This window comes from Suncus etruscus, chromosome 4, assembly GCF_024139225.1.
Source record: "Suncus etruscus isolate mSunEtr1 chromosome 4, mSunEtr1.pri.cur, whole genome shotgun sequence".
Taxonomy (NCBI): domain Eukaryota; kingdom Metazoa; phylum Chordata; class Mammalia; order Eulipotyphla; family Soricidae; genus Suncus; species Suncus etruscus.
The window spans coordinates 42,015,743-42,043,457 of record NC_064851.1 but is presented as its reverse complement, the minus strand read 5'-3'; the positions used below and the strand labels follow the sequence as shown (position 1 = coordinate 42,043,457).

Here is a 27,715-nt window from a genome sequence, read left to right as displayed (position 1 = left end):
GGAGCAGTTTCTTAACAAATATTCTATTTATGGGAAATGAAAAGCTAATTTCTGCTTTCAGTTTCAGTTGACACATTTTCAAAGCAAGTGGGGTTTGATTGTTGAACCGACAAAGCCTACTCATGAAGAAAAGTAGAAGGGAGCTAGCCACTTTTAATTTATGAAAGAGTTGCTTTGATTTTTGTGCTTAATAAGGAAAAGGGAGAGACATAAACTACTAGAGGGTTTCAGGGCACTTTTGCAAATACAGAGCATGAATAAAACTAATTTAACCTTTCCCTTTTGTTGGGTAAGGTGGGTGCACATTGAGAGGTGATCAGGGCTTCTGCACTCAAGGTTCACTCTGGTGGTAGGGACCATATATATGTTGATGTATATATATATATATATATATATATATATATATGCCACTTTAGGGACTATATATATATATATATATATATACATATGTTGCCAGGGATCATGCAGGGCAATTGTTCTATCACTACCACAGCTGTACTGTTGCTCTGGCTTAACCTTTCTCTTCTAACACACTGACTCACCATATAAGGAATTTCCAAATCAACTACATCTGGTATCTGAGTCTTGTGACCCAGTAACTTGCTATTCAAACAATGAAATATCTGTAATCTGTGTTTACTCTTCTAAAAATGCAAATAATAATACCTGTATCATAAACTAAGGAACAGATTTAATTGTATTAATAACTATCCTCTTCTCCCTTTTATTCATGCTCTCTATTATTCACATTATACGTGTTTCATTTTATATATAAATATAAATATATATGTATATATGTAAACATTTTACTGATATTTTTCCTGAGTCATGGGTAGTTTTATTTCAATTTTCTTCTTACTAATAAAATTCACCATCTTTTTTTCTTTTCCCTAACTTATCTTGCCATCCTCTCCAACTTCTTGGCCACTTAACCTTAATTCTGTTAGCCGTTTCCATTGCTTTTGCACTTTGTTTTGGCCTATTCACCAATTATTGGGATTTGAACAGGGACTATCATTTATTTTCTTCATTCTCTTTATTTTAAACGAAGTAAGTCTATGTAAAAAAAAAAAAAAAAAAACAGAGAATATCATTCATTTTGTTTGGGTGTAGTCAGCACGATTTGGAAGAAAACAACCAACTAATAAAAACTGTCAAGAAATAAAGCTGCTACTTTTGTCTTTCTCTGTGCTAACTTCCATAGAAACCCAGCTCAGTGAAGCACCTTTACAAGAAAGTTCAGATCCAAACTGAACTGGTGCCAGGTGCTAGTCAAATTCTGGGTATTTCTGAATGTCAGATTCACCTTTTCCCCAATTACTGCACTTAATAATAAGGAGCCAGGTCCACTGAGAATGTGTCCACTGTTTAAGAAAATGAGACCTAAAAAAATCATATGTTGGGATTTTTTTTTAGTCCTTATTTCTCAGAAAGAAGCACCCACACTCATATACACTTATATTGAAGTGGGCATATTTTAACAGCAAATGTTTTCGAAGATATATCTTTATTTCTTTAAGATTCTAATTGAGAAATCATAGCAAACCCCTGTAATCTTGTACTAACTGTTTCCAGAAATTCCTTTTTGGGTTGTTGAGTCATTTCTTTGTAGCCTTCTACTTTCAGTTTCAGATTACTCCAAACAGCTTTGAAATTGGTTTGCTACTAATCAACTGGTCACTGAAGGAGATCTATAAAGCTCCAGATACTGTACAGCTGAAATAAAATCCAGGTGTCCAGTGAAAAGAAAGCAGAAGGTAAGAACTCTGACTACTTTCTTCACAACAGTCACTTTCTCTCAAGATCTATAGGAGCCCTGGTAATAGTGGTCCGGGACCAAGTTCAGACAGTGGAGTTAAGGGTTGCATAAAGTTCAATTCATTTTCTAAGACATATGCAGCACCATGAAAGACTCCAGCTGAGCCTGGATTGGGACAGGATGATAGTGAATTCCGGGTATTTTGAGGGTGACACTGTGGTATTTGTAAGCAACTAGACTCTACCAACTGTGATCTATACAGCATTAGAAAAGATTGTCTTTCCCTCTGATGACCTCTCTGTGCTGACATTGAAATTACCATTGTCTTTAGGGAAAACATTCTTTTTTTGTGGGGGGTGGAGGGTGGGCCATAGCCGGCGGCGCTTGGAGGTTAACTCCTGGCAGGCTCGGGAGAATTTATGGACTTCCAGGGATCGAACCCGGGTCGGTCGCGGGTAGGTGACGGGTCAGTCGCGTGCAAGGCAAAATGCCCTATCGCTGCGCTATCGCTCTGGCCCCGGAGAAACATTCCTAAGACTCATCCGGCTGCCGTGAGAAACGAGGGAATACAATTAAGTAGAATATATGTAACCTCAGGGCATTGTTAAATATAAAGAAAGGGGGGGGGGGAGCGTAAATCCATACTGAAAAATAGCATTCATGAAAACATCAGTATCTTTAAATCATTTATTTAGACTTTGCTCAGTGAAAACATCATGTATCTTTACTTCATTTATTTAGACTTTGCTCACAGTGGATTTCTTCCTCTAGAAATAATCCATCCCGCGTCTTAATGCTAGCTCACTCCTTACTACTTACAAGTAAATATTAGTTCGGCTCCGTTTTAAGCTAAAATACTTTCACTTTAACGAAATCTAATGTTGGTTAGTCATTAATTGAATGTGTCTTTGTGCCTTAACATCTGTGCTACTCTGAAGCAGTTTTGATCTGCATTTTGAAAAGCCTCCTCTAAATTCCTTGGCTGAGGACTATCTTTAAGAACTTGTTTGCCTTTCTCTTATGGCCCCTCCTCCCTTTCCCCTACCCGTTCTCTCACCAGCCTTCTCAGCTTTGCTGTTTCTCCTCCTCTAACAGAAAAAAAAAAAAAAAAAAAAAGAACAAAATAGAAAATCTGAAAGTCTTTCATTGGGAATACAGACCTTTCTTTAAATAATTGCTCTGTCTCCCAAGATATTTTTATCCCTTTTTCCATACTCTCACTCAGACCACACAAACATTTATATACAAACATGTTTTTTTTTTTTTTTAAGAAATATTCAGTATTTTCAATGGTTTCCTTTGAACCCACACTGAGCTGGAAGCTAATCCATTGTGAAACTAATGAGATTCAAATTCAAAGGCCTTTGTCCCAAGGCTTCAGAAGGGTCAATAGTCCAAATTAGACCTAAAAGAAAATATGATACTTTCAACATATACGCCTACATGTGATTTATGGTAATATTTTTATGCAAATTGTGAAAGGTACATCTATTCCACTTTCTGGGTAGATTACCTCATAAAGAAAAAGATACTTAAAACTCTAGAAATGAAAAAACTGTGATCTTTCATCTTTGACTTACTAATTAAAGTATTTATGCATAGTAAAAGTAATACAAATTTTGGGCCCGGAGAGATAGCACAGCGGTGTTTGCCTTGCAAGCAGCCGATCCAGGACCAAAGGTGGTTGGTTCGAATCCCGGTGTTCCATATGGTCCCCCGTGCCTGCCAGGAGCTATTTCTGAGCCAGACAGTCAGGATTAACCCTGAACACCGCCGGGTGTGGCCCAAAAACCAAAAAAAAAAAAAAAAAAAGTGAAAAATAATACAAACTTCTCTCTGTAATCAAGATGTCAAATAAATCTAAATCCTATTTAATTTATCAGGTAATATCTAGTATAAATTTGGGGGGCCACACAGACGGTGCTCAGGAGTTATTCCTGTCTCTTCGCTTAGAAATCACTTCTGGCAGGCTCAGGGGATCATATGGGATGCCAGAGATTGAACCTGGGTCTGCTGTGTGCAAGGCAAACGACCTCCCCACTGTGCTATCACTCCAGCCCTAGTTTAAAAAAAATTTTTTTGGCCACATCCGGCGGCTCTCGGGGGTTACTCCTGGTTCTGCGCACAGAAAATCGCTCCTGGCAGGCTCGGGGGACACCATATGGGACTCCAGGAAGCGAACCTGGTCAGTCCCAGGTTGGCTGCATGTGAGTCAAAAGCCTACCGTTATGCTATCTCTCTAGCCCCATCTAGTGTAAATTTTAATGAGAATCCTAAAGGAAAGTTTTCCATGACAAGTAAAAATTTTGACTATGTGAATTGTTGAATATATTGATGCCACTGTCAGGCAATATCTTTTCAATGTACTATTATAATACTTCAGTAATTTTCTAAAATACACAACTATTTCAGGTCAGTCTTAAGATGTTATAGCACACAATTAGTCATGTTTTTTTTTTTTTTCATTTGGTTGGTTTTTTGATTTTTGTTTTGGGTCACATCCTGCAGCACTCAGGGCTACTCCTGGCTCTACGCTCAGAAATCGCCCGAGGCAGGCTCGGGAGGACTATGGGGTGCCGGTATTTGAACAACCGTTCTTCTGCATGCAAGGCAAATGCCCTACCCCTATGCTATCTCTCCAGCCCACATATTAATTTTTAATTTTAAAATAAATACCTAATAAAAGGTGAGGCTTTGGGAAAACTTTTTTCCATCAATTTATCACCAATTTTCTATTCTGTGGAATTCTAGGAACTTAGCTCTATTCACACACGTTTTGTGTGTGTGTGTGTGTGTGTGTGTGTGTGTGTGTGTGTGTGATCACCTCTACAATTAAAAAAAAATTGAGTAAAATCTCCCCCATATGTGGGGTTAAATATCAGAAACCTAGAAAGGGAACAACATTGCTCAAAGTTATCAGAAGTGAAGAGTGTTTCTATAAAGCTGAGCTTACATGGCAGGAAATGGTGGTGTAGCTACTGAGATACTTGGCGAGGAAGTTGGATCTCTGGAGGTGGATGTAGACTAGAGTAAGAATGATGTATTCATGAAAAGTATGCATAAATATTGCATTATTGTAAATATTGTAAATCCCAATATCTGAGCTATAGTAAGTGGTTAAGGTGTTTGCCTTGCATTGCAACCCACCCAGCTTAGATCCCAAACATCCCATATAGTCCACTGAGCACACCAGGAGTGATTCCTGAGTGTAGATCCAAGAGTAACCCTTGAACACTGCCAGGTGTGACCCAGAAACAAAACAAAAAATGGTTTAAATAACTAAATAAATGGAAATAAACAGCTTACTATTTTCCTTTTAACTGTGTTGGGGAACTTTTTTTTTTTATCATCATCTATATACAGAATAAGCTGGGAAAGTTCATGATCTACTTAGACTAATTCATCTAATCTCTGACTTTGCAGAAAAGAGAACATCCTGAACATGGCCTCAGAAATGCCAGGCCCTGTGTGCCTCATTGAGAACACAAATGAGCGACTTGCAATTAATCCAGAAGCTTTAAAGATACTGGCCTCTGATTCACAGCCTGTGGTGGTGGTGGCAATTGTAGGTCTCTACCGCACAGGCAAATCCTACCTGATGAACAAACTGGCTGGGAAGAAAAAGGGTGAGTGATATTGTAACCACAAAAGGATCTTGATAGCTAATCAAGGAGAAATACAGTTGACAAAACAGAAAGAGTTTTAAAGACAATAAGCCAGTTGGATATGGTGAAGTTGTGTCCTCAAAGCAAATCACTTTTTTTAAATTGTCACAGGAAAGGTGTTTTTTGTTTTTTAGAGAAAGAGAACAGGGAAGGAAGGATGGGTTATAGAACATGTACATCAGAAAGAGCAACAAAATCGCCATGAGGATTGGTTCCTAAGGCAGAATTCTTCTTTTCTAGAAACCTAAATAAAGTTATCATTAAGTATTTTTGGGAAAAAAAGTGGACTGAGAATAAACTGTCCTTATCTTTAGGCTTTAGGACAAGGATAATATTGTTCTTTGGCTTGGTTTTAACACAAATAAAGGTTTGCTGAGTATATTCTGGCAATCCACATAACCAGCATTATGTACAGTGATTCAAAGAGAAAAAATAGATATGGAGATAAATACTGAAAACAGAGTAGGTACTCTAAAATATTATCAGATATTGGTGGCAGTTTGACTCTTGAAGGCAGGCTTCCCTTGATATGCAAGATATTGGGCATGAGACGACTTCATTTGAAATGCTACATATGCTGAGATCACTGGGTTCAGGCCTTAGTACAATGGCCCATATTTCTCAGACTGTGTTTTCCCCTTCTCTGTAAAGAAATTGACTGGAATTTTATAGACATTGATGTCCACAGAGACCTGGGAAACACCACCACCCCTATTCTTGGTCTGCAACACTTACTGGTATTGTTCTCCATATTGTCATAACCAGCTCTTAAATTTCATGTCCTCTCCCAAAGTCTACCAAAACATGGACTTCTAGTCAGCCACCAATAAAATGGGGGTAGTGGAAAGAAAATGGATTGATCAGACATCCTTCTGATGTATCTGTGAATTTATGACTATTTTAAAGATTGTTTTATATATGTATATATAAACAATAATGTATTATGTTATATATAAATATCTATATAATTTGTTCTGTTGGAGAAATAATGTTTATAATATAGAATTTTATATATATTATATTATAATATAGAATTATGTCTATAATATAGAATTTACCATTGCAGCATTTATTTTTCTTGGGATTCAAAACCTGGGCTAAAGAGATAGTAGTATAGTGGGTAAGGCTCTTGCCCTGTATGCAGGCAACCCAGATTCAATCACCATGTATGGCCCCTCAAGCACTGCCAACTGTGATCCAACACCCTAACCTCCAAAAATTTTTTGATTCCCACACCCTATACATTTATTTCTTCACCAAAACTAGTTTTATTTATCATTATTTTACATTCATTATATTAGAAACATTCTTTGAAAGTTATTTTAACTTTAGGGCCAGAGTGATATAGTACTGTGGGTAAGAGCATTTACCTTGCAGGTGGCTGACTTGAGTTCAATCCCCAGTGTCTCATATGGTCCCTTGTGCATTAGGGTCTCTGCTTTCCTGAGCACCGCTGAGTGTGATACAAAAATAAAAGTAAACTAAAATAATAAAATGTAATTTTAACTTGAGACACCATGATTGTGTTAGTGGTAACATTCATGTCTCAGAAATACAATGCTGCCATATTAAACCTGCCACGAAGGTGTCCATGTATGGTAAGTACATACATCACTAAGTTCATTCTTATTCTCCTTCCCACCACTTAGCAAAGTCAAACTATAAGTGCTTTATAGAGAAATGTAATCTATTTATTAATTAATCTATTTATATTATATATTTAATATAATTTATTTATTAATCTATAAGTTATTTATTATTGTTGTCCATTGTGTATCCCTTTATTAAGTTTTATTAAACTCCACATATGAGTGAGATCACTTGTTATTTGTCTTTTTTCTCCTTTTGACTCTTCTCATCAGCATGATACCCATAAGTTCCAGATAACTGCAAATTAATCTTTTCTTAACGCTGATTAGTATTTCATTATGTATATATATTCTACAATTTCTTTGCTCATATGTTGTGGGTCACTTGGGTTATTTTTACATCTTGGCTATTATGGAATAGTTCTGAATATGAACATATAAATGCCAATATCTGGGGCCAGAGCAATAGTACAGTGAGTAGGGCATTTGCCTTGCATGCAGCTGACCCAGACAGATCTCCGTTTGGTCCCCTACATCCCATATGGTCCCCCAAGCCAGGAGCGATTTCTGAGCACATAGCCAGGAGTAACCCCTAAGCATCACGGGATATGGCCCAAAAACAAAAACAAAACAAGAAAAAGAAATGCCAATATCTTTTCAAATGAATATATCAGTCCTCAGCCAGAGAGATAGAACAGAGGGTAAGATGGGTGGTAAGCAGCCAAACTCAGTGCAGTGTATACACTAAATAGTGTATATTTCTCCAAGTCTAGATCATTCCTGAGTGATCTCTGAGCATAAAACCAAAAGCAGGCATTGAACACTGCAAGATATGGCCCCCTACCCCACTTTATATGCATTTAAACATGCCTATATATCCAAACACGGCACAGTGAAACAATGCTCTGGAATAGATGTCCCAAATAAAATTACTTGGGTCACATAGACTTCCTTAATTAATTTTTGATGAGTCCCCATTCTATTTCCCATAGATACTTAAATAAATGACAGGGCCACAATTGTTTATAATCAGGGCCACAATCATTTTTAAGAATACAGTTCTATGACACTAAGTAATTCACATTGTATAGTACCATCATCATTTATCTTTATTAGTTTTTCATCTTCTCTATCAGAAACTCTGTTCCCTTAAAAAAAAAAAAAAAACACTTTCCAGGGCCGAAGTGATGATGCAAGTGGTAGGGCGTTTACCTTGCACGTGCTAACAACACAGGACGGATCGTGATTTGACCCCCTGTGTCCCATCTGGTTCCCCAAGTCAGGAGCAATTTCTCAGCACATAGCCAGGAGAAATCCTTGAGCATCAAAAACCAAAAAAGAACAATCTAATTTCCAAGCTTTGGCAAATGCTGTTCTGCATTCTGTCTCTATCCTCTATCAATCTTCCGACTCTGGAATCTAGGACACCGGGATTCGAACCAACCACCTTTGGTCCTGGATCGGCTGCTTGCAAGGCAAACGCCACTGTGCTATCTCTCCGGGCCCCGCTTGCATTTTATTAATGACTAGTTATGTTGAGTTTTTTTTCAGTTATCATTTAGCCTTTGTGTATTTTCTTTGATGAAATATCTACTCAAGTTTTCATTTTATGTTTGATTGAAATCTTTTTATATAGTGTGAATTTCAACCTCTGATCAAATTCAAAACTAGCAAATAAGTTTGGCTATTCCATGGGTTACCTTTTACTTTGCTGAAACTGTACTTTGAATTACAGAAGTTTTCAATGCAGTGATGTCTAATTTATCTGTATTATTCTTTCACTATTTTTTGGTGCCAATATTGTGTGGTGTGTCCCCTATGTTTTCCTCTACAATTTTTATAATGTTCTCTTAATTGTAGGTTTCCTATATGACTTAATAATTTTTTGTAGCAGGATAGCCTTCTGTTTTCATCATAAAGTATGAAGTTGACTGTGAGTTTAAGTTAAATGGTTTTATTATGTTGAAGTAATTTCCTTCTATTTATAGTTTGCTAACTATTTTTTATCATAAAACGTTATATATGTATTTTATTTGTTTTTTTTTCCCCACTGGGTATAGGAGCACACCAAGTTTGTGCTCAGGGCTTTACTTCCAAAAAATTGCTCAGAGGTCATTCAGTCCCTGCACTTGAAGGATCATGTTATGCCAGGGATCAACCTGGACCTCTCACATGCAAAGCATATATTTTGAGAAGATATATAATTTATACATATTGAAAACTTCCCATTTTAAGTTTGAAAATATATATAAAATTATTTCTTAAACCTAAACTGATTATGTTAACTTTTATCTCAGTTGCCTATACATATGCAATTAAAACTACTCCTATTCACCCTATTAACCCCCATTCTTTAGGCTTCTCTCTGGGATCCACAGTACAATCTCACACTAAAGGAATCTGGATGTGGTGTGTGCCTCATCCCAAGAAGCCAAACCATACTTTGGTTCTTCTTGACACTGAGGGCCTGGGAGATGTAGAAAAGGTAAGGATGGAGAATTCCATTTTGGAACAAGGTCCTTTATGTCTGAATATTGTTTTAAGTGTAAAGTTGTCTTTAAATAAAAAGTTGCAATTATATTACATATGTTTATATAATATATACCTGCTATTGTTATTTGTTTATATTGCATACAATAGCATAAGTCTAAGTCTAGCAAGTGGAACAGAAAGTAGAGTTGTAATATAGAATTTAGAAGAACATAGTGTCAGTAAATGGTACTGTAATGTGGTCTAAGTTGAGTAACTTAATATAAATGCATATATTTAATACTAATAAGCCAATGCCTCAACTCTTCCCTACAGAGAATGTAATAGAATATTTGAACTCTATATATTGTTCCACATCCTTGTGTTTAAACACTACCACAAAATCAACAGACTTAGAAAATTATTTGGAAACTTTTAACCTCAGTTTTCTGATTTTTAAAATAGATATACTCAGTGGTGGGAATGTTGCACTGGTGAAGGGGAGTGTTCTGTTTATGACTGAAACCCAACTACAATCATGCTTGTAAATATGGTACTTAAATATTTTATTAATAAAATAGATATACTATTTTTATATTTATCCTAGAACTTTCTGAATATTAAAAAGAAAATCAAAGTGTAAGATATTTTTAATTTCCTAATAAAAATATATAAACATAATTAATTTTATTAATGGATTTCCTATAAAAGTGGAAATATATTTGATTATGTATAAGATCTTAAAATTTCTAAAAACACTGCTTGGTATATAAATAACATTTACCTGCCAGTGATTATAATTGGACCTGATAAAATCAATATGAAACAAATATAAATCAGAAAACTTCAAAATCCAAGTTCTAGTAGTAATCATATTTGTATGAATGTTGGTCCTCCATATTAGCCAATAGTGCAAACAGTTTTAATGAACTAAGCAGACTTTTTTTTTTTACTGCTGATATAGAATGAAACATAATTCTGGGTCAATGTACTCTGATTTTCAGGGTGACAATCAAAATGACTCCTGGATTTTTGCCTTAGCAATACTCCTGAGCAGCACCTTTGTGTACAATAGCATGGGAACCATCACCCAGCAAGCCATGGACCAACTGCAGTATCCTTTTTGTAGTGCAGAACAACTATACACTCAGATAAAGACCTGTCTTTAAACTTCAGTTACTGAGCCATGTTGACTGTACAGAAATTAGAGCTCATGACCAGTTCCATTGTGATATCTCCTGATATCGGCTTGTCAATTTCCAAACAGTGTCATAGCTAGGAAGGTGGTTGGTATTCCTAGACCCCCAGCAACTGAGCAATTCCACGTTCTCCTCAGGTGAGCATCAAAGACTTCAACCTAGTTGACTGAGTTTCATGAAATTTCCCAGACCAACAAAGTTCTCTGATAAATGATATATACCTCTGAAGATCAATAGACAAAGTAGAGACAAAAAGTAGCATTTTTAAATGATAAAATAATAAAGTAAAAATAATTACCATGACTGCACAAGAAAAAGGCAGCACACTTGTTAGAGAAAATAGGAAACAGAGAACTAATTTTGAAGACAGTTAAAATAAGTCAACAAAATGATCATTGATGTCCTCTGAAATAGTGAACCAAAGAATGGGAAAGAGTTCTGACTGCTAGCTGGAGAAGAACTCAGAACCTATCAGAAACTGGAGGTTTCCTGCATAGACTATGGTGCAGGTTCTGGTCCTCTGTGACAGCCTAAAGACAAAGACATTTGAGTAGTATAGAAGCAACATCTACCTTCTGAGTAAGGATCAGTAGAGCTCAATTGAAGCAATGAAGTCACTGGATTATCTCACCTACCTGTAGTGTATAGAGAAACCAAATAGAGAATATTTACTATTCAATGAAGGCAAACCCTGAACCTTTTAGTGAAAAACTGAGCTTGTCAATCAGTGCATTCAGGAGAGGGGAAATGTGGATTAAAGGAGACAAGGACATTGGTAGAAGCTTGGGGCACTTTGCTATAGTGACTGTGTGGTAACTACTTTAACTGTCCTACCTAAACTATAATAAAAATTAGTTGATTGAAATCAAAGAATCAAAATGATGATTATGGGATATCTGCAGCCAGTGTGGACGGGATGTGCATGTTGGATACCTGATTTAAAAACCAGTTTTCCTTAGCTTTGAATGCAGCTATGTAACAGAGCTAACAGATCGAATCAGGGTAAAATCTTCACCCACTGGCAATGGGAATGAGGATTCAGCTGACTTTATAAGCTTCTTTCCAGACTTTGTGTGGACTCTGAGGGATTTCTCCTTAGATTTGGAAGCAGATGGACAGTCCATTACACCAGATGAGTACCTGGAACTCTCACTAAGGCTTAAGAAAGGTAAACAAGGGTTTAGAATTGGGAAATGGTGAAGACAGAAAGCTAGAAACCATGAACTTTTATATTTCTATTTGGAGTTTTTACAGTTACAGTTTCTTGGCTGATTATTAATAAGAATTATTGTTCAGCTATTATTTTAAATACTAAATGCTATTTTAATTATACCATCCTCACACTCTAAGAATAAGTTCTTTTCCTTTCACTTCTTTACTATGCTATGAGAAGATTAATCTTATAAGTGCACTGGAAGCAAGTAATGCTGCAATTATTCACAAACCGGCACTAAATAGGTATTTATGAAGAAATGAAAGTGTGAACATTATATTCTTTCTGGGGGTGGCAGTCTATGACCCACGTCAAATGACAGCCATTCAAGCCTGTCTGTTATTTCTGAAAATAGTGTTTTATTGGAATAGTGTTTTGCCCACTTATACATTTTTTTCTTTATAATAAGATATGTATTCCTGGGGCCCGGAGAGATAGCACAGTGGTGTTTGCCGTGCAAGCAGCTGATCAAGGGCCAAAGGTGATTGGTTAGAATCCCAGTGTCCCATATGGTCCCCCGTGCCTGCCAGGAGCTATTTCTGAGCAGACAGCCAGGAGTAACCCCTGAGCAACACCGGGTGTGGCCAAAAAAAACCCAAAAAAACAAACAAAAAAAAGATATGTATTCCTATGAAAACTAAATTCTTTTATAGTGAAAAGGCAACAAAAATTAATTTGTAAGAAAAAATTTTTGAGGATTTTCAGATCCCAAAGTAAACTCAGATCAAAACAAGTAGCACATAAGAAATAACTGTGATGTGTGATATAAAAGAAATATTGAATACAAGTTTTGATTATTTTACCTTTTATAATAAAAGCAAGATTTCTAGATATTAGTTAGTGATGGGAAGTACTTGTATGGGTCTTTCATATCATCAAAGTGACTTAAGAATTATGAAGGGACCGGAGAGAGAGCATGGAGGTAGGGCATTTGCCTTGCATGCAGGACAGTGGTTCAAATCCCGACATCCCATATGGTTCCCCTGAGCCTGCCAGGAGTGATTTCTGAGCGTAGAGTCAGGAGTAACCCCTGAACGCTGCCGAGTGTGATCCCCCCCAAAAAACAAGAATATTTGAGAAGTGAATGGGGATATCTATATTCTGTGGTTATTTTTCTGCTACAGTAGTAAAACTGAATACCTGAAAAGGAGATATCCTTATCCAAAGCCTAGCATTTGGTCCTTTGCAAGCAAACAATCACAAAACCATAGAAAAACTTGTTAGCATATATATTATTTATTCTTTTTTTCCTTCTTTTCTTCTTCCCTTCAATTATTTTCACTTCTTTCTTTCTTCTTTTTTTTTCTCTTTTCTTTCTTTCTTTTTCTTTCTTTCTTTCTTTCTTCTTTCTTTCTTTCTTTCTTCTTTCTTTCTTTCTTTCTTTCTTTCTTTCTTTCTTCTTTTTCTTTCTTTCTTCTTTCTTTCTTTCCTACTTTCTTTTCTTTACCCTTTTTATTCATTTAGGTACCAGTCAAAAAGAAAAAAATTTTAATATGGCCCGACTCTGTATCCGGAAATTCTTCCCAAAGAAGAAATGTTTCATCTTTTGTTGGGGACTGTGACCAGTTTGAGGCCATCTTTGCTGTTTTCTCTGCCATTAACCCAGTCTTTTACTTAAAAGGCTGCAAGTAGTTTTTGCTGTTAAGTCCTTGAACTAAAGAGAAAAGATATGAATGCAGCTGCAAGATAAAAATTTAGTTCCAGCCTGAGAAGAGCAAAAGCTGCCTGGTACCTTATCAGAAACTAGGCCTCACTTCTTAAAATCTTCCCAAGCTAACAAGGCTGTTATTAATAAGTATATGTTACCTTGTCTGTTCAAAAAACACTGAGGCTAGCACATCTTTGCCCATCTCCTGTTAATTAGGCAGTTAGGAATGCAGCTAGAAGGTCATAAGACGTTCCCATAGAAACGACACGTCCAACACGACTTGTAAGCCCTCCTGCCACCTAGCCCACTGTCCACTTCCTTATTTTAGAGAATGATTTAATTTCTTTGTTTCTTGTACCCGGAAATATATTCTTGCCTTATATGGAGCAATGTATTGGCTTTCGCGCCAGAAGTATAATTGACATCACCTTGTACTGCCCCTTTTCTCCTTCACTATATAAAAAGAAACTGTAGCCCAATAAACTTGCCTTTGAACAGTGAGATATTGTCTTAGGCCATTTATTATTAACCTCTCTCAGATTTTTTATAGGTGTGGTTGTGATTCTACTCAGCAAAATAGGAGTGCAGTTGTCCAGAAGTCTCCCCAGCTGAATCCTGCTGGCCGGGCCCCTTTGGGGGGGCTTCAGGCACCTGCATTTTGGCGCCCAACGCTGGGCTCGAACCACTGCCACCCTCCGAACGACTCCAGGCCGGCGAATCTAGAGCTCCTTCGTAAATCGCAGGAATACCCCATCCGGGTAGGCGTTGAAACGAGTTAGCCTTTATCAAAAATTTAAAACTGCAGTTTTTTCCAGTCGTTCCGATCGCCGCCCCTCATTGGCTTTTGGGGCTTAGCTCATAGGATACGTTACCATGGGCTCATTTCAGAGTATAGAGCTTAAATTCATTAAAGATATACAGTCTGAATTGAAAAGCAGACATAGAGGTTACCAAAAAAGATATTTGTAATTTTTTAATGTTTTGTTTATGATGTTTGCCAAAAATCTTGTGTTCCGGGGCTATCGCTTTAAATATCTCAGTTCCTCCCTCCTTTAACCCTTCATCTTCACTTCTGCCTGCAATCTCTGTGCTGAAATCCTAAAAGAAAGCCCGCAGCTTTTTTTTTTCTCTCTTCCCTGCGCTGTAAAGCTCTTGCCAGCTGGCGGGCGAAAATTCTGGTCTCTAAGCTCTTAAAGGCGCAGTGCACATTTTCCAAACCCCAGCTTGTCAGCAGCTCTGTGCCTAAGAGTCACTCTCCAAAGTCTGTGTTACAGCAACTCCCACACACGTTGCTGCTTTCTGCCCCCTCCCTACAACCTGCCTGCTCTCCTTCCTAATGGCGAGGACCTTCCCCCGCCTCCACCTCAACAGCCCTCCACTTCCCTGACTAATGCTTCTAACACTTCCTTTGCCTCAAAGCTAAAAACTGAACTGCCCTTAAAGATCTCCCTAGTGCTTCTCGTCTATACCCTGCCATTGCCTCAGCTCCGTTACAAGAGCTCGACTCACACGATGTTCAAACACTGGAAGAACAAGCCCCTTACACGCTCTCCTGCTTAGAATCTAAAAGCTGAACTCTTTGTCTCCTGGGAAGCTAACTTTTTTTCTCTTTCCACTGCAAAGTCCTTGCAGACAGGCAGGAATTCTGATCTCTAAGCTCATATAGCTGGCCTCGCCTCTTTTCATACCTTAAAGGCACAGCACACACTTTCCAAGTCCCAGCTTGCCAACATGGCTCTTGCTGCCCTTTGTGCCTGGAAGTTGCTCCCCAGAGCCTGCATTCCAGCAGCTCCCCCACACCGGCAACAAACTGTTGCTGCTCTCTCCCCCCGCCCTTTCTGAAAGTCTTCCCCCGCTTGCTTAGCAGCCCCCGCCGCCGCTCTCTTCTCAAACGCACCTCCCCTCTCACCACTCCCCCTCTTAAAGCTATAGAAATGAAACTACTTGGCCGAATTAAAAATCTTAAACAAATCTTAAGCCTTCAAAAACAAACTGCTTCTCTTAATGCACAAGTTTCTGCCCTTCAGGATTTCCCCCCACCCTACTGTCCAGGCTGCCACTTCAGCAATCAGCGAGCAGGGCGGAAAAAAAACCCCCCCCATCCCTTAGAATAGGAATGCAGCCCTAAAATGTTTTTCTAAGATAAAGACCACAACTGGTAAAGTTATAAGGATTCAAAAACTGCTCATGTGATATATATAGTAAAAAATTGTCAGAATCTTGTTGTGTTTCATAAGAAGCCTCAAATAACTGTGAAGTTTGTAAATTAAATTATGCAGCATAAATGTGCCTTTTCTAAAAGCATTTGTGTAATTAAGTTTTGTGCATTGGGTGTTGTACTTATTAAAACATTGGAAATTAAAAAACCTTCTAAATTCAGGTCTGTAAGAGTTAAAAAATATTCTCTAGGCAGAAAAAGCAACAAGGAGATAACAGCAACACTCCCTTTTTTCATGCCTCTCAGAAATTTTACAACAAGGTCATAATTCTGTCACTTGACTTGTAATAGCAAAATATTGGTAAAAGAAAATCTTCTTGGCGTTTTGAAATCCAAACGAACACAAAAGTGTTAAATTTAAGTCTTTTATATTTCTATTAAAATTATTTTTAATCTTAACAGTATATGAAGTTTGTAAAGTGGTTCATGTCATAGGCATTTTTTAATAGCTTAAGCTCCTTAATCTGCATTTAAATATTTCTTATATTTTGTCTCTTTCATTGCTCTTTCCTCTCCATGTTTGCTAGTCAAATCTAATAGTCAAATAACATTTTGTAACATTTCTAACTTTGTTTTTAAGTAATAATTTGTAAATATAACACAGGTGTCTTTCTTACCTCTGCATTGAAATAAACAGCAAAACTCCTTTGTTAAAATTACTGCACATGTTTACAAAGTTAATTCTTTAAAAACTAAAATATTACAAGTGAGCAAAATAAGTTGGTCAGCTTTCCTTAACAATAGTGTGTAAACATTCCAAAACTCTAGACTAAGCTTAAGCTCTTTTAAATGCATAATAAATATAGAATAATAGCCTTGCCATTTAAAAAACTTAAACCAAATAGTCTATACCTTACAAGCCGTTACACAGTTCAAACAGTGGCATAATAGCCATTTCAAAAACAAAAACAATGTAATAACTAGTTAAATAAATTTGTTCACAAATTATTGTTCATAAACTTAAACCTTAAGTAGCTTTATCCCTTTTCTCAATTTCAAGCTTAAATTTAAACTCAAAGGTAAGTACAAATAATTTTACATTTTCCAAGTTTAATCTTAAATTGTCTCTGTTTATGTTGTGATTAACCCTTTTTAAAATAATATTGTTAATTAGTATCACATAAGTAACTAAATTTTATAAGCAAATTAAACAAGTATTAAATATAATTTTGGTCTTCAGTTCTAAGTGTGTAAATACATCAAATGCCTTTAACTATATTTTATAATAATCTAAGCATTTAGTTAATTTGGTATATAATATTTTTTACAAATTATTCACTTAAAGTCTGCAAAATATAAACAGTTGTTTGTTTTTTAAAGTCAGTTTTTTATACCTTTAATAATCATAGTTCATGCTCTTGTGTTTGATCATAAAAATTTTAACACTTTATTGCAGCTGTCTTACTGTTCTACTGTAAAACCAATTTAAATAAAACCTATTCATTTACAGCAACTGTTTTCATACTTCAAAGCAAAAACTCTTTCTACAGTGCTCATTAAGCATTTTACTTAATGTTTTAAACTTCAAATTAAAATTGTTTTAAAAATGTTTTGTGTTAAATCTAAACCTTAAAATTTATTTTCAGCAAAGTTCCACTCCATCTACATTAAGTACTTCTCAAAACTAAAAAAAAAAAGTTTTTCTACAAAAAATTTTTTTTCCTTCTCACAAACATGCTAGCTAAATATTTAAAAGCGCTTGTCAATTTTTTATAAAAAAGTTTTGGATCGATCCTTTTGTCTGTTTATGTGTGTGTTGTAATGAATGAAAGTGGCCACAATGTTGTGTTTAGTGTTGTTTTGTTTTGTCTGTTTATTTGTTATCCCTACCTTTTATAATAATACAATTTTCAAAGCCTTATCCATTTTTCAAATTTCAATTAATTTTTTCAACCTGGTTCGGTCTAGTCAGTTCACAAACTGGCATGTTACAACTAAAAATCATGTGTTAAAATAATGTATTAAGCTAGCTTTGTCCTTCTGACAACATGGCAGAAAGTGTAGGAGATGGTAAACCCCAGATTTCTCAATGGCCATCAGGGATAACTTTTCCCTGGAGAATTTCTGAACTTTGCAGTCACCCAACCTTCCTGCTATGTGTAAGTTCAGGCCTATAAAATATGTATTTATGGCTAAAAAATAGCATCTAGCTTTAAAATAATAACTAAAAGTTTAAGAAAAATCATTTAAGTTCAGTTTAAAAATCATTTAAAGTTTCAGTTTTTTGAAAAATTGGCAATTGTTAATTATAAAAAGTTTTTTAATGTTGAAGTCTAACAAAAAATTTCCGCAGCCTTCCACAGTCCTGTCTTCATCCACTTCAAAAGAGCCTGTCACCCCCTGCTAGCCCACCATTCCTGCCAGACCTGTTTCTAACTGACTCTGCCTAAAGAAAATGCTGAAATTGGTACTCTGCCTGGCTGTCCTTGATGCCCACTGCCACCAACCACCCCCTTCAAACCAAGGCTTCATTAATTTGTTTGCTCTACTTAACTCCCTTGCAAGACAATGAACTCTGCCTGCTTCCTCACCCTTCCAGCCCACGCTGTCCTCCAAACCCCCCTTCTCTTCTCAGCTCATCCTTGTCATAATCAACGCTTTCGCCCTCCGTCCAAACGCAGACGCCTCCAGTACCTGCTACTCACCCATTCCACCGTTCAAACTGCCTCATCAGGAACCTATCGCCGCTAACATCGTTGTTTCATCCACCACCGTCCAAAATGCGTGCCCTCCTGTTGCTGTTGCTGTTCCAGCTCCCGCCTGTCTGCCATTCCCAGAACAACAATCGCTACCGAGTCTTCAACTACACTTGGCAAATCATCAATGAAGCTGGCGACGTCGCTAACCAAACGTCCATCCTCTCCACCTCCATTCCTTGGCCTACTCTGCACGTCGATTTTTGTGCCCTCGCCATGGGTGCCAGCTCTTACTGGGGCACCCCTAATTTTCGTCTGCCTCAACCCCGCGCTATTAACAGTCATAATTACTTCGCCCTCCCTTCCGCTGGTTGCAATTCTGTTTTTCGCCGTAACCGCTTGAGATACCACTTCTCCACCTTCTATGTTTGCCCAGGACATCATCGCCCACGTTCCACCGACTATAAATGTGGCGATCATCACCAATACTTCTGCGCTTCATGGGGTTGTGAGACCACTGAAACTACCTATTAGAAACCTTCATCTTCCTGGAACCTCATCACCGTCTCTCGCCCCCCACTCACTCGTCCTCTTCCCAGCTGCGATGCATCCTCCTCTACCCGTGGTTGGTGTAACCCCCTCATCATCAACTTTACTGCCGCTGGACGTCGGCATCACTAGACTCAACCCGTTCAATGGGGACTCAGACTTTACATTAGGCGTACCGACCCTGGACTTCTTTTTTCCCTCCGTTTGCTTAAACAGGTGCCGAATTCTCACCCCCTCGCCGTTGGTCCTAACACCTTTCTTCATCCTCACTCAGGTTCATCACACTTGCCTTCTCCTCCTTTTCCTCTTCCATCTGCATCTTCTTCTCTCAGACAACTCACTTTGCCTTCAGGTCCTTCTCCGTCCTCTCAGGTTATTCTCAATCTTATGAATGCTTCTGCTCTTGCCCTTACAGATCCTGCCTATGAAAGATGTTAGCTCTGCTTTTCTCCTCAACCTCCCTTCTATGAAGGTGTTGCAGTGTTTGGCAACCTTTCCTCTACCTCCAACCCCTCTGATCTCCGCTGGAACACACAACCTCAACATGGCATTACAGTTGGTCAAGTCGTTGGTTCTGGCCTCTGCCTTAAGCCTAACGACTCTTTACTTCCTAGCCAATTACTTGATGTTTGCAACGAAACTATTGACGTCTACAATTCTCCCTCTTCACATACTTATCTATTAGCTCCCAATGGTACCTACTTTGCCTATGCTTCTAGCCTTACTCCTTTTATCATTCGTTCTTCCTTTTTCTTTTCACATGACTACTGTATTCTCGTTATTCTCGTCCCAAAAATCACCATTCACTCAGAATATACCTTTCCCTTTCCCGGCACCTCACCCTATACATATTCCTCTCAATCTCTCTCTCGACAACGCCGTGAGCCCTTCACCTCTGTTACACTTGCAGTCCTCCTTGCTGTTGGCGCTACTGGCGCTGGCACTGGTATCTACTCTCTTGTATCCTCTCAATCCAACTTTCGCGTTCTCACCCAAGCAGTTGAACAAGACATTAATGAAATCAAAACTAGTCTGCAATTTCTCACAGATACTGTTAGTTCCCTTGCTGATGTTGTTCTCCAAAATCGTCGTGCTTTAGATTTTGCCCTTATGAAAGAGGGGGGAGTCTGTGTAGCCCTTAAGGAACAATGTTGTATTTTTAAAGACAAAACTGGATTAGTTAGGGATAGTGTTCAACATATTGGAGATGGTATAAAAGATCTTAACAAACATTTCAATGAAGAACAAGGTTGGTACCAGGATTGGTTTTTCTCTTCCCCTTGGCTCCACACAATCTTGTCCACCGTTGTGGGCCCTCTTATTAGCCTCATGCTGCTCTTTTCTCTTGGCCCATGGATTTTCCGCAAAATCACTGCCTTTATTAAGAACCAGGTGGATGAACAGGCAAAAACCTCTATTCAGGTTAACTACCAACATATTACCCCAAGTGACTCCTGTGAAAACTTGGCTATTATCACCAAGCCGCCTTTCCAGCCACTAAGTTTCCAGGAGATAGAGCGCATAGCTAACAAACGGAGCTCGCTCCGGTACTTGTGCTCTCGGCTGTGGAGACTCCTACGACGGGATTAGCAAGGTCCCAGTTAGGGCACGGCCCTGAAAAGGCTACAGCGCATAATTCGGATCTCTGTGCACACCCACGGCGCCTGTAGCCACCTTTTCAATGCGGCTTTGGCCGTGTCCGACCTGGTCAAACCTTGTAGCCTAAGACACGGATCTACCACCCGCTCACGACTTTCCTTCTTTTATTAGAAGAGAAAGGGGGAGATGTTGGGGACTGTGACCAGTTTGAGGCCATCTTTGCTGTTTTCTCTGCCATTAACCCAGTCTTTTACTTAAAAGGCTGCAAGTAGTTTTTGCTGTTAAGTCCTTGAACTAAAGAGAAAAGATATGAATGCAGCTGCAAGATAAAAATTTAGTTCCAGCCTGAGAAGAGCAAAAGCTGCCTGGTACCTTATCAGAAACTAGGCCTCACTTCTTAAAATCTTCCCAAGCTAACAAGGCTGTTATTAATAAGTATATGTTACCTTGTCTGTTCAAAAAACACTGAGGCTAGCACATCTTTGCCCATCTCCTGTTAATTAGGCAGTTAGGAATGCAGCTAGAAGGTCATAAGACGTTCCCATAGAAACGACACGTCCAACACGACTTGTAAGCCCTCCTGCCACCTAGCCCACTGTCCACTTCCTTATTTTAGAGAATGATTTAATTTCTTTGTTTCTTGTACCCGGAAATATATTCTTGCCTTATATGGAGCAATGTATTGGCTTTCGCGCCAGAAGTATAATTGACATCACCTTGTACTGCCCCTTTTCTCCTTCACTATATAAAAAGAAACTGTAGCCCAATAAACTTGCCTTTGAACAGTGAGATATTGTCTTAGGCCATTTATTATTAACCTCTCTCAGATTTTTTATAGGTGTGGTTGTGATTCTACTCAGCAAAATAGGAGTGCAGTTGTCCAGAAGTCTCCCCAGCTGAATCCTGCTGGCCGGGCCCCTTTGGGGGGGCTTCAGGCACCTGCAATCTTTGATCAGCCTACTCACAGGAAGAAACTGGGCAAACTTGAGACACTGCATGATAGTGAACTGGATCCAGAATTTTTACAACAATCTGAAACCTTCTGTTCCTACATCTTTAGCAATTCCAAAGCTAAAACTCTTTCAGGAGGCATCAAGGTCAATGGACAACGTGAGTCTACTTTCCAACCTTTCCAATTCTCATTGTTAACACAAAGGGAAAAGTTAGATATCTATCTAATTTTACTTTTGAGATATGTGAATGTTTCTATTGTGCTAATTTTCTATTGTGCTTGAATGTCAAGTCCTGACTATGCTCCCCAGCACTTTCAAAATAAATGAATAAATAAGTATATAATAAAGTTATGGTTCAGCTTATCTAGATAGAGGCTGAGAAGCTACATTGTATAGCAAGCTTCTAATTGACGTTGAGGATACTAATTCTTGAAAAACAAATGGATAGGAACTTAGATGTTTAACAATACACAGAAAAGAACAATTTTTCACACCACCTGCAACAAGCATCATCATTTGTTTTCTATTTTTAGGTCTAGAGAACCTGGTGCTGACCTATGTCAATGCTATCAACAATGGAGATATGCCTTGCATGGAGGATGCAGTCTTAACCTTGGCCCAGATAGAGAATTCAGCCTCGGTGAAAAAAGCCATTGACCATTATAGCCAACAGATGAGCCAGAGGCTGCATCTGCCCACAGAAACTCTCCAGGAACTGCTTGATCTGCACAGAACCATTGAGAAAGAAGCCATTGAAATCTTTATCAAGAGTTCCTTCAAAGATGTAGACCATCTGTTTCAAAAAGAATTAAGGGTATAGATTTTTCTTTCTTCTTTTTTCTTTTTTTTAATAAAATTTTTATATAAGCACCATGATGACAAGCATGATTGTATTTGAGTTTCAGTCATAGACAGAGCACCCCCCTCCACCTGTGCAATATTCCCACAAACAATGCCCATCCGTTGCTCCTTCCCAACCCCTGCCTGTATTCAAGACAGGTATTCTACTTCTCTCACTCATTCACATTGCTTTTCTTTATTTTCTTATGTTAAAATGAATCTGGGTCTCAGGAAGAAAATACAATTAAAAAGAAAATGGGTATTTGAAAAGATCAATTCTTAGTAAATATTAAAATATTATAAACTATCATTCATTATTATTATTATAAATATAAGAACAAATTTTATTTGTTTCACAAAGTCTTCTTCATAATATAATAGAATGAATGTGACCATCAGAACTTCTAAGAAATTATGGGCTCATTCTTATAGATTAATTATTATTTTATCAAAATCAATGGAAACAGTAATTTCAGGAGCCTTGTGTTGGGCCATATTTACTCCAAAAATACTCCCTGGTATGATCAGAGAGCAGGATGGTGTAGCATGAAGCTATTGTATTGTCTGTTCTGAACTTCTTCCTCAAGGACAAAGGTATTTCCTTAGAAAGTCAAAATCTGTGCTGGAGAGATAGTACAGTAGGCAGATTTCTTGTCTTGCATATAGCTGATTCAGGTTCAAACCTGGCACCCCAAATAGTCACCGGGAGTTATTCCTGAGCACAGAGCCAGGAGTAACCCCTGAAGACTGTTGGGTATGGCACAAAGCAAACTAAACAAAAATTTATAAAATGAACTGTGAGTTTGCTGAGGTGGCTTGAAGTTTTGTTTTGGAGTATAGATTTATTTTTATTAAGCTTTTCCAAAAATTTTCCAAAAGTTCTAAAATAAAAGTAACCTTTATTCCCTATTCTTCTCACTTTCTATTATTGCATTAAAGGCCAAGCTGGAAGAAAAGCGGGATGACTTTTGTAAACAGAATCTGAAAGTATCATCAGATCGTTGCTCTGCTTTACTTGAAGAGATTTTCAGTCCACTAGAAGAAGGTGTGAAACAGGGTATTTATTCTAAACCAGGAGGTTATCGTTTGTTTTTAGATAAAACAAAAGAGCTGAAGAAAAAATACCATCAGACACCAGGGAAGGGGCTGCAGGTAACCAAGATCTTTTTGTTTATCTGGGCAGGGTGTTACTATAATCCCATTAGAGCTGTATTACCCCTTTGCAAGAAACAGAAATTCATTGATAGTATTTTAAACAGAAATGGATTTACCAGTTTTAGGTCAATGAAGGCTTCAAAGCTAACTAGACCTTTACACTCAAATAATGTCACCTCATTCTTGCTTTTTCCAATCCCATACTCTCCCCCTTATTTCCTTTCTCTTTCCATCTCTTTCCCTCTAATTTGTTTTCTCCATTACAGTTCATTCTTCAGCTAGTTTCCTTTATAGGATACATAAACATCAACCACTGTGAAATTAAATACCTTGGGTTACTAAAGAAAAAAATAATCTTGTTTTCCCATTATTTAACCACTTTCTTATTTTAAAAAATGTTCTTGAAAGGGTGTCATTATCAGCCATCCTGTAGTGTGTTCAAAACCCTAAGGCAGAAAATCTTGACCAGCAGGCAAGAGGAAACAGCTTGGACAAACAGGATCAAGTGCATGGAATCATTTACTATCACTAACTTTGTGTTCTCTGGGTCCTAAGGCTGAAGAGGTTCTTCAGACATATTTGAGTTCCAAGGAATCGATGACTGATGCAATTCTACAGACAGACCAGACTCTCACAGAAAAGGAAAAGATAATTGAATGTAAGGATTCCTTCAGGAGAATAGACAGCCTGAAAAAAATTTTTAAGTTTAAATAATTTGTTTGTGTAAGCCTTGAACACTTTTACTAGAGCAAGAACAACAAAGATAAACTTAATGTGTTGAAGTTACTTCTGAGTAAGGCACATTTAACCTGCACGCACAATTATGGTACAGAAATTATAGGTATAAATAAAGTGAAGAAATATGTAATCTTTAAACCATTTTAATTTCATTTTATTTGATAGTGGAACGTGTGAAAGCTGAATCTGCAGAGGCTTCAGCAAAAATGTTGGAAGAAATTCAAAGAAAGACTCAACAAATGCTGGAAGATAAAGAAAAGAGTTATCAGGAACATGTGAGGCAATTAACCGAGAAGATAGAATCTGAGAGGGCTCAGATACAGGAAGAACAAAGGAATATACTTGCACTTAAACTTAAGGTATTTACATCAATAACCTTAAAATTTCTGTTTAATTTTTCACCACTCGTGACATACAAGCATGCCTGAGATATTGTGGGTTTTGTTTCACATTGTTAAACACACACAACAAAGCAAATATTATGCTAAAAATAATCTACAATTCGAAAATGTTTGTTAATTCTCTCCAGGGTATTACTAAGTCAATGTCTATTTACTGGGCTAGGTAAGAACAAGTTGAGCCTTCTGTGTCAATATTTAGGTTCATTGAGAATCTTGAAAGATTAATACATAACTTTTCCATACAATTTCCTATAATACTATTGGGCTGACTCCACTATAAAATGGTCATATGCAGTGGTGTGGTTCATGATTTAAAGATCTAAAACAAATTTGGTGGCTAGGAAGTTCAATAAGGTTAAGTCAAGAGCAGGACTGTATCTGTCGGGAGAGTTTTGACTGTGGTGTTGGCTGCTGTATTTCATGCAGAAAGGAATATGTTCCTTCCCCTCCCTGCCCCTTTCTGAGACTGCTACAAAGATATCAGCCTGGATCAGGTTACCTCAGAGGTCTCAAACTCTTGGCCTGGGAGGCGTTTGCGGCCCTCCATACAACATTTTGTGGCCCGGCCAGGCTTCAAATATCGCAGTATTCGCGATTATTTACTTACCGAATAATCGCAATAAAAATCGCATTAGTAAGAAAAAAAATCGCATTAAACATTCGCATACCCCGAGCAGTTCCGTTCGGGGTATGCAAATGTTTAATGCGATTTTTTTCTTACTAATGCGATTTTTTATTGCGAATATTTGGTAAGCGAAATCCCTTATGCGGCCCTGCCTCACCCCGACTTTGCCTCCTGAGGCCCCCAGGTAAATTGAGTTTGAGACCCCTGGGTTACCTGGAAAGTCTCACATCAATCGTTTGCTTTCTTATTGCAATGTAGTTGCATACTCTGTACTGTAGTCTTTAAACCATGTGTTTGTGTTATATATTAAGCAGAAACGACATACAAATCTTAATTTAAAAGATCTTATTGCTCTAAGCTTTTAATTATCATTTAAACATTCAGAAAATTGTTACCTACCTTTTAGTGGTTACACCATCGTATTTACACAAGTAAATTTCTTCTTAAGAAAACTTTTTTGTTTATTGGGACTGAAGAGAGTACAGCAGGAAGGGTGCTTGCCTTGTGCGCAGCCAAGTGAGCTTCAATACCCAGCATCCCATGTTTTTTCTTGAGCTCTCCAGGATTCACTCAGGAATTCCTGAGCACAGCTGGGTATGGCCTAAAACAACAACACAACAACAAAACAAAACAAAACAATGACAAAAAATACCCATCATTCAACAGAACAATTCCTCATGTCTTAAAATTTTCTAAGATGGAAGAAATTGTGCCATTCTGTCTGGTAGAATTCTAATTTTACAACTTTTTTACAGTTACTTTTTTTTTTTTTTTTTTTTTTTTTTTGTTTTTGGGCCACACCCGGCGGTGCTCAGGGGTTACTCCTGGCTGTCTGCTCAGAAATAGCTCCTGGCAGGCACGGGGGACCATATGGGACACCGGGATTCGAACCAACCACCTTTGGTCCTGGATCGGCTGCTTGCAAGGCAAACGCCGATGTGCTATCTCTCCGGGCCCTACAGTTACTTTTTTCTTCTGATGTCTTGAACACCTCAAAGTCTACCTTGAGGGTTGAGATCAGTGTCTTTCAAACTTCTAAAGATATTGGTATTTTTATCTCTCTCATGCATTACAAATGTTCTGATCTTGGATGATGAATCCTTTTCAGAAGATTTCAATTTACTTTTCCCAAATCGATCAAAGAAATTACTATGCATAGCAACTACATTCTTCTGTAGATGTATTTCTTAATAAAACTTGGTCATTGAGCTGCCAGAGTGGTGGCATGGAGCGGTAAGGTGTCTGCCTTGCCGGCGCTAGCCTAGGATGGACCAAGGTTCCATCCCAGACGTCCCATATGGTCCCCAAGCCAGGAGTGATTTCAGAGCGCATAGCCAGGAATAACTCCTGAGAATTATCGGGTGTGGCCCCCCAAAAATCAAACAAACAAAAAAAACTTGGTCATTGATATGATTCCTTGACCCAATTTATACCAATTAAGTGTGCTAGCCAGTATGTAAATAATATTAATATCCTTGTACAACTCCATCAGGGGGTATTGGATAAACTGTTGAATTATCAATGATCAATTATATTTTGAAATAAATCTTTAGTGTGATTTAACACCATGCTTAAAATAATTTTCCACTTGTCATTTCAGGAACAGGAGAAAATACTAAGGGAAGGATTCCAAGCTGAGAGTAGACGACTCGCTGAGGAAATTAGGAATTTGCAAATTGAAGTGTCAAAACCAAGGGGGAGATGTGTCATAAGCTAAAGATTTCTGAAGAACAGAAGTTTCCTGATCACTGCTACTCAAGACACAACTCAAGCTTTATAAAATTTTAAAAAGTTCTCTATACTTGATAGTTAGGTTTTTCATTTTCATTGCACTAGCAATTTGCACAAACTTACATTATTATGATTTAAATAATAACTACCTTCATGACATTTCTGTATGTTAGACATTTGCACATTAGACATTTTGTACTAACAAAAGGCATATCTAAATATAGGTAGAAAATAGGCTTACTCTTCTACAAGAGGAATAGTCCTGAACACTGAACCAGAAGTAGATTCCATATATAATTAGGTGTGTCCTATGCTCCCAATATAAAAAAATTTATAATACCCCTATTGATGGCCCACAATTTTAGCTATGACTTGTATGCTATCATTTCCTATCTATGTTTAAAATAAATTTCCATTTTGCTTTTCTGCTTTAAATTCACTGTGGTTTTTAATTCTGGAGGTCAAACCTAAGGACTCACATATGTAACATATGCCAATTATTTGGTCTTCCTCCAAGCTAAATTTTTGTCCCCCATTTTATTTTATTTTATTGTTCTTAGCGAATTCTTCTTTGAACTATTGGCTAAAATTGATAGAGATAATTTAGAACTTTTTGTAACTTTTTTTTTTGGTTTTTCGGGCCACACCCATTTGATGCTCAGGGGTTACTCCTGGCTAAGTGCTCAGAAATTGCCCCTTGCTTGGGGGGACCATATCGGACGCCGGGG

The 27,715-nt window shown here is 37.7% G+C and overlaps 1 protein-coding gene across 1 annotated transcript; it reads left to right on the top strand.

Annotated features, from left to right (window-relative positions):
- Window positions 1-1,625: 1,625 nt before the first annotated feature.
- LOC126006903 (guanylate-binding protein 1-like) lies at window positions 1,626-27,010 on the top strand. The gene is made up of 12 exons (XM_049772444.1): window positions 1,626-1,757; window positions 5,183-5,385; window positions 9,371-9,498; window positions 10,487-10,596; window positions 11,653-11,849; window positions 13,359-13,435; window positions 21,489-21,654; window positions 22,031-22,311; window positions 23,277-23,489; window positions 24,048-24,150; window positions 24,396-24,589; window positions 26,857-27,010. The coding sequence occupies exons 2-12, from the start codon at window positions 5,202-5,204 to the stop codon at window positions 26,971-26,973; spliced, it is 1,770 nt and encodes a 589-aa protein (XP_049628401.1). The 5' UTR covers window positions 1,626-1,757; window positions 5,183-5,201; the 3' UTR covers window positions 26,974-27,010.
- Window positions 27,011-27,715: the final 705 nt, after the last annotated feature.

Bases quoted from the DNA above. Each gene is read 5' to 3' on its own strand.
- LOC126006903 (XM_049772444.1), top strand. From the start codon at position 5,202: ATGGCCTCAGAAATGCCAGGCCCTGTGTGCCTCATTGAGAACACAAAT. The intron at 5,386-9,370 runs GTGAGTGATATT...CCCATTCTTTAG, and splicing joins ACTGGCTGGGAAGAAAAAGG to GCTTCTCTCTGGGATCCACA. The intron at 23,490-24,047 runs GTAACCAAGATC...CTGGGTCCTAAG, and splicing joins CACCAGGGAAGGGGCTGCAG to GCTGAAGAGGTTCTTCAGAC.